The following is a 7,785-nucleotide window of genomic DNA, read 5'->3' as shown; positions in this document are numbered from 1 at the left end:
AAACAGTTCAATGTTTGTGTGCTCACTTCGCTGTTCAGAAGACGAATCATGTGATACAAGAGGAAAACACACGGAGAACTGGAGGCAGCTGACGACTTGGAACTGGGAAACAGATCCATGAATCTGTGGGACGAGGGATGAACTGTTTTATGATGAAGTTAGATTCTCAATCCATTGCAAACATCTTCAATGTGTTCGCTTCACGTGGAGGACCTCTCAGCCGTCTGGACGCTGTCTGGAGTTTATCTGTAGAACACACTTCAACAACAAGGACATTTGAAGTGCTCTGTGTCAAATATAAAAAACGGCATCACGACAAATTGTCAGAGCAAGATAAAAGGATACAGAAACAGCTTCTAGAAAGAAATGTTAAATGAGTTCTCAAAACTCTTTGAATCACAATATCGGTCCCGTGAATGGGCCGGAGTTATTTCAGCAAGCTGCAGGAATTATTTGGACATGTTGAGGAAATATAAAAGTATTTCTTGGATCTCAAGTATTTCCTGATCGGTACCAAATCCCTCTGCCAACTTTCATGGAGAGCTGTTCTTTTGTGTAATATTGCTTACAATCAAACAAAACCAACAAGCAAATGGGAACGAGTGAAAACAGGTAGAGAGGTAATAACAGAGTAAACGTGTCAGAAATGATGAGATGAGTGAAACATCTGCTTCTCCAGGTTTTAGTTTAGTTCTGACTCCGGGTCCAGGAAGTAGACCCGTCCCAAACACCTGAGGGTCCTGATGGTGTATAAACCAACAGCAACAGCAACTGATCCTCATTCAACCATTTCTAATTTATTATTTTGTCAAAAATATATATATATATATTCACTTTACTGTGTCACATAAAGAACAAAGCCATTGTATCCTTGAGAAGCAACATTCTGCAAATTATTAGTATTTTATTTGATTAAATAACCCAAAAAGAATTCATCACTGATGATTTGGTAAATTTGTCATCATGTATAAAGACAAACAAATGAGCAGATGTTGCTAAAATGTAAAATAATCTGATGCCAGAAAAACGAAAACCTGAATGAAAGGAGAAGTTCTTCTAGAGCAGGGACACACTTTCACAATGACTTCATTCATCACAGAGCCCCCCCCCCCCCCCCCCCCACGCCATCACCTACACAGTGGCAGCGTCATGTGGGATCTGTGGGCGCCGCCACTCAGCCCCATTCAAACTGACCTTTGTTATTCCCACGTCCAGATCTTTACCATCGTCCACTCAGTGTTTCCTCACTGAGAGAGAACGAGCCGAGATGCTGAACAGAACAAAATCACATGACGGGGATTATGTAACCTGTTAAATTAAATCCATCAAGGAGTTTAGATCATCATCACATCTGTTTGTTGGTTTTCACACTAAAGATGATTTACATAAACTCACTCGACCTTCGCCAGAATCCGCTCATGACCATTTTCTAAACTACGGCAATTAGCAACTTTCTCATTGAACTTTTTGTACGAGTTTGATTTCTTCTCTTCTTTCTTGGTCACGCCCACGGAGGAGGTTACGTTTCCACCCCTGTTCACTGGTTTGTTTGTTCGGTGAGATTTCCAGTCTGTGAAATCGTTTCCTATAGAAATAAAAAATGGGGTTTTTAAAATCCGTCATTATGTCTGTTTGTCTCCCACGTTTTAAGAAAATCAGTCGAGAGTTGAACCTCCTGTCGTTTGCTGCAGCTTTTACTCCCCCTTCTCTCTGGGGGGGGGGGGGGGGGGGGTGACTGGAGAGTAAATCTATTTTGAAAAGAGCGGCACCAATAAAAAACAACAACACTTCTCTAACTAACATCTTTCCTGTGTGGGCTCAGGGTTGTGTTTCTCTCGCTGCTCTGCCTCCAGATGTCAGAGGAATTTTTAACTGTAATTATGTTTCCTTAATAACATGGCTGCCCCCCAATCCCCCCCCCACCTCATCAGCCTACATTCATGGAACCTGCTGCTCATGTTTGATGTTGTTTGCTCTGTGTTGCTCTTCTCCTCTGTCTCTTCCTCACTGATGTGTTGTGTTGTGGTCGGTGTCACTGTTGTGTCTGCCTGCGTCCACTGAGGTGTCTCCTGTTTCCCTGCTCGACACACACTTTGTTGTCTCGCACGCCGTCTCCTGTCGGCAGGGTGGCCCCGTTGCATTCTGGGAAGGCTTCCCTCGCTGCTATGAGTTGCGATGAGTGTGCGGTCGAGTTGTGTTGTGCTGGTTTTGTCGTAGACTTGGTGGGAGTCCCCTCCTCCTGCTGTGATCTCCTGAGGTTCTCAGAAGTCTGGTCTGGGGCCGACTGGAGAATGTATGCACCTTGTGTTTCCTTCATTTCTCCCCTCTGCTTGTAAAGTCTAAATTCCACCATCAGCTTTGAAGTGTTTTTTGAATGAGTTTGTGTGTGTGTGTGTGTTTTTCTTTTATTGTACACAGAGATATTTGCACTTGTTGCACCTGCAAAGCAGATGTTGTAAAGGAACACGGCTCAGGAGTTTTCATGCAGAGGCAGTTTTATAATAAATCCTGTAAATGCAGTGACGCCCTGCTCTGTGTCTGTTTCCACACAAACCTCTGAGGACCTGAGAGATATGATCCCACCACCTGCTGCTCTCCGGTCCCTCACAGCCTCTGGGACGAGGAGAGGACAAAGACAGATACACTGACTGGAGTCTGCAATCTTCCTGTCAAAGCAAAGTGACAAAAGAGCAGTGCTGCCTTTAATCTGGCTGCTGAGCCCTGCAGGAGCATTTTCTCCAGCTTCAGTGAACCTGGCTGCCTTGCTCAGGGGGCGGTCGCTGGTTCCCAACCAGGTGTTTATCTCTCCTCTCCTCTCTGCCCCCACAAACGTCACTGGGATTAATCGAGTTTGTATTTAAGCTATGGATTAAAAACTAGCAGTTATTTCTCACCCTGAAAATATGAAAACACCTCGAACATTGTTATTACAGTCATGTCGGATTGTCCAGTTCTTAAATTGAATTAAAATGATTCAAATACAATGTTAATCTATACATTTTTAGTTTTTTTGGAGTTTCTTCTCAACAACAATTACAGTTACACTTTGTAAAGTTGTTTCATCCCCATGAGGTGAACTGTGATTTGTGAGTACGGCCCATGCAAATGAAAACTTAGATTTGTTTGTGAGCAGAAACTTCCAAACAGATCATCAGAAAAAATTCAATGGAAGAATCCAGTAATTTAGTTTTTTTTAATTTCTTTAACATTGTGTGATTTTTCTTGATCAGACAATAATTTGTTTATCTGGATGAAACAAATCAGCAAATTTGGTGCAGATTAAAAAAATAGATTGTGGTTGTAGTTGTGTTTAAACTTGTGTCTCTCTCTCTCTCTCTCTCTCTCTCTCTCTCTCTCTCTCTCTCTCTCTCTCTCTCTCCGTCTCTTGTGTACAACAATTTGTGCGGAATCTTAGACATGTCACACTGCACCCCCCCCCCCCCTCCCCTGAAAGTCTCTGTGCCTCACTTTGACATAAACAGAAAGAATCTGTGGCATCTTCTGTTGTACGTGTAAAGCAGCGTTCACGCCAGGCACAATGTTAACACTGGCAGCAGCTGGGAGCACTGGGAAGGATGTGTGGTCTTCAGAGGGGGGTTACTGAAGTTCACGTGGTTCTGAGTGACGGTTTGAATATTCAGAATTTCTATCCACGTCTCTTTTGCAAAGTACCTTCAGAAGCTCAGAATCGAACCCACGACATGTTTGACACGACCATGTTTTCGTTTGTCTCCAGTCGTTCGACTCGCTGTCATCAGACGAGCGAGTCGGCTTTTCAACATTCACACGTCAGAGAAGAAAAGTGGCACGACAGCCGAGCAGCTCGGGAGACGCTGAGTTCCAGGACAGAGTTGTTCCACAGAGTCGGGGGACAAACGGCTCCACAGTCTCCGAGCCGCTCGTCACACAGAACAAGACACTGTGGGGACACACAAATAGACAGGACGTCCTCCTGTGTGATGTCAAACTTGTGCAAATAACACGTGCTTCCTCTCCTCTCTCAGCATTTGCATTTTGTTGTTGAGCAAAATGACTCAACACAAAGTCTCCATCTTTTTATTACTGTACTGTTCTGGATCGGAGACGTTTCCACTCGCTCTGGTTTCGACCCCCAAAGGGATTTGATCTAAAAACAGGAAGCATCGATCACACTTCCTATTAACGAGGGTTTGTTCTTCATTTAAATCCACAATTGAATTTTGGAAACAGATGATGGAGAACAAGAACATTTTGTAACATCACATGCTTTTAATTATTTCCATCAGTTGTGTGTTGAGGCAACAGTGACCACAGTTTTGGACGCAGTCTTTTCTCTCGTCTTGTCCCTCTCTCTCTTTTTTTCATCCTTTGTCCCCCCCCCCCCTCCTGGTTGAAATACAGCAGTTCCAAATACACTGAAAACCTTTTTTAAAAGAAGAGATCACCAGAGGGACGTGGACTGTTGGAGTCTCTGTTGTCACCTCCTCAGCTGTTACGCTGAATTTCAAGGCCCTGGAGTGTGTTGATGTTTTTTTTAATTGACTGCGCTGGGCTTTGAACGATTGCATCGTCTCTGCTGAGTCCACAGCGGATTAATGGAGGTGGGACGTCTGTCTCGACTGTGATCTGGAAATGTGTCAACATCCAATCTGCCGTCTGTCTGTCTGTGTGTGTCTGTTTGTGTGTCTGTCTGGTCTGGGATCAGTCGGTGGTTGTCGGCCTATTTGTGTCACGCGTCCCCCGAGTGTGTGAGATGTGTAGTTTGTTAGTCTCCCGTGGAAATGTGACCAAAGTTTTGGGAAGCGTTCCAAAACATGTCGTCGAATTTAGTTTTACTACTGCGCTCATGGGCAGTGCAGTAGTGCAGGAGTGTAGTGGATGGATGGATGGATGGATGGATGGATGGATGGATGGGTGGGTGGATGGATGGATGGATGGAGGGATGGATCTCACACTTTAATGCCCCTCATGTTGTCTTAAGGGGTCAAATTGAACGTGTGGGACTTCCAGATGTTTCCATTTGTGTATTTCTCTCTGGAAAGATTCTGCACAACATATTTTTATTTTAGCATTGCTCAACATTTCTCAGAGAATTAAAATTCTTCCCTTAAAGGACACACATCAAACTGATGTACTGGTTTATAATTTTTATTTTGTCCTATTATTTCATACAACACTCTAGAGGAGAGAAACACTGAAAAGCAGGACGTGTCTCCTTCAGCACCACAAACAGTCCCACATGTAGAAATCACAGACTGATGCAGCTTTCTCTCTCACATCTGACATCGAACATTTTCTAGATTCCAGTTCTTTCTAACACTGACTCCAACATCTCTGTGCCCTTCACCCCCTCTTCCTCCTCCCTCTCTTCCTCCCCTTCCTCCTCGTCCTCCTCCTCCTCTCTTTTCTTCCGAGGCCATATTGTTGGCTCGCCTGCTGGAAAACCAGGCCAAAAATATTCAAGCCCAGAACTGAATATTTGCAGAGTGTGTCAGCATTGATTGGTCTTCGGGGGGCACGCCTCCATCATGATTATAAAACATGGACATCCTAGAGGACATAGAGAAATATTGTCCTCAGACTCCCAACAGCCGAAAAAAGAAAATAGCCGAGGAAGCTCTTAATCGCCGGCGTGTGATACAGATTGCATCGGAGTCGTGTAATTGATTTCTGTTTTTTTTAATCCTCCTCTTATCTCTTCTCAGTGCCCGGGAACTTGGGCTGCTTCAAAGACAGCGGCGACCCCCCCACCCTGTCAGGCACCAGCGAGACCTCCAACAAACTCACCATCCAGAACTGCATCAGCTTCTGCAGGAAGCAGAGATACAAGGTAGGAGAAGTGGGAAAACCGCATAAAACAAAGGGAAGCTTGTGATCCATGAGATGTTTAGTAAGATATCATAAGTCAAATTAAAGCAGGAAATATTCAATATAGGAATATAGGCACTGTGTAGAGCACCTACGCCTTTAAATTCAATAAAACCTTATGGTTAGGTCAATAAAACAATGCACACTATGAAATATCCATTACGGAAAATGGCACCACAATAAAATCCGTTAGATCCAGTTTTTTATTTGAATCTTGCAAATGTCAGTTCCCCAAATATATCACTACCTGTGGGAAATATTAGAAAATGTCCAAAATGTCACAATAATAAAGTGAAATTTCTGGATCTGCCCCATTGTCCAAATCAGCGGCAACATTTATTTAGTTGTTTATTGGGACAATGATGAAGACGTGTTTGTCCTCAAACGTATAAACGTCTCGTCTCACTCGATGAATAAACGTCCTGTTAATCTCCTCGTTCTCGAGAACTGGCTCCTGCAGCGCTCGAGTGAATTTATGTAAATCATCCACATTAACGAGCGGCTTCATGATAATTATCACCATGTTGCCAGAAGCAGTTTATTCTTCATTCAGCCGTCAAACGTCTTGTTTCACACCAACCGGCCGATGATGAATCATCAGGACAATCAGGGCCGACAGCTGGAAATGAGCGGTTATGATCCCTAATGGACGCCTCCGCTCGTCTCAGCATCTGGAACGCCATTGTTCCAGGCGATAGACAGAGCCAGGTGTTCATTGTGGGTCTCAGCAGATCCGGGTTCAGCTCCGCCTGCATTGACGGGCACTGACAGCCCCCCCCCCCCCCCCCCCCCCCCACGCCGCCCTGGTGGCACCGCTCCCGCCCGCACCCCTGGACCGTCACTGTCCGTAACACAGATGTGACGTGTCATTGAAAGAGCGGATCCCATGTGACTGCCTGACAAAGAGCACGTCTGATGAGTGACTCAGCGATTCTTCAGACTGTGTCACGTCTCTGTTCTCACGCGTTAATTCCTCAGATGGAATAATGCAGGGGGGGGTGGGGGGGGGCGTGGATTCCTGCTCCATGAGCCGCAGAGTGGGAAGTGATGCACCACCTTCACTTGTGTGGAATCATTAAGGGCCTGAAAACAGGGGACAATGGTGTCCTTTGCAATTCAGGACAATAAGTCTTTTGAGAACGAGCAGCCAGTGGTGACGAGGTCAAGACGTCTGAAGGGTGTTTGGGGTTTTTGGGACGTTTCACATTCCTGCTTTTGCACTGACCGCTCCGATGTGACAGTTGCAGATAGGTACACACACATTGTGCGTTTGAAAGGAGGCGACTGAGGGATTGTGAGTCTCAGATCATACGACATCGTGAAATCAGAGACAAAGCGATGGGGACACTTTTTAGTTTCATTTCACAAAAAGGCCGAAGTGTTAACACGACGTCACACGAAGCTCACATGAGAAAGTTTCTATAAAACCGTCCAACTTTTTTATTTTAATCTATGTTTCAATTAAATGTAAAGTCGCTGTGTAATCTTGTGTCCTTTTAAGGGAGAAAGTAGTAATTTGAGATATTTTCGAACACGTTCCCTCAGTCGCTCTTTGTTTCTCTCTCTGGCAGCAGTGTCCGATGGATTTATAATGAAAGGCATTATGGGTGGAATCACCCCGAGTTTGTTTTTTTATTGCTGATGTGTTGATTTGCGTGACTCCTGTGTTGCAGCTCGCCGGCATGGAGTCCGGGTACGCCTGCTTCTGTGGCAATGAGGGGGACCTGCCCGCCCAGGACGAGTCCCCGAGCATGGAGTGTAACCACGTCTGCTTCGGGGACCACACCCAGCCCTGTGGCGGCGACGGCTGGGTCATCATCTTCGATAGTGAGTGTTGACCCGGGGTCACTGTGGGTCTGAACCCACGACCTCTTGTGTCATGGTGTTAAATAAAGTGTAATGAATCCTGAGAAATAGAGAGAGAAATAACATTTGAAG

At 45.0% G+C, this 7,785-nt stretch overlaps 1 protein-coding gene across 1 annotated transcript in view; it reads left to right on the top strand.

The window, feature by feature from the left end:
• Positions 1–5,520: 5,520 nt before the first annotated feature.
• The window catches only part of kremen1 (kringle containing transmembrane protein 1), a 10,220-nt gene continuing 7,955 nt past the window's right edge, over positions 5,521–7,785 (top strand). The window contains exons 1-3 of the mRNA XM_053421111.1: positions 5,521–5,638; positions 5,685–5,809; positions 7,521–7,674. Coding sequence (XP_053277086.1) covers positions 5,521–5,638; positions 5,685–5,809; positions 7,521–7,674 — 397 coding nt within the window. The remainder of the gene's footprint in view (positions 5,639–5,684; positions 5,810–7,520; positions 7,675–7,785) is intronic.

The sequence above is a fragment of the Pleuronectes platessa genome, chromosome 4 (genome assembly GCF_947347685.1).
Source record: "Pleuronectes platessa chromosome 4, fPlePla1.1, whole genome shotgun sequence".
Taxonomy (NCBI): Eukaryota; Metazoa; Chordata; class Actinopteri; order Pleuronectiformes; family Pleuronectidae; genus Pleuronectes; species Pleuronectes platessa.
Note: the sequence above shows the minus strand (reverse complement) of the source record. Positions and strands in the feature narration are given on the sequence as shown.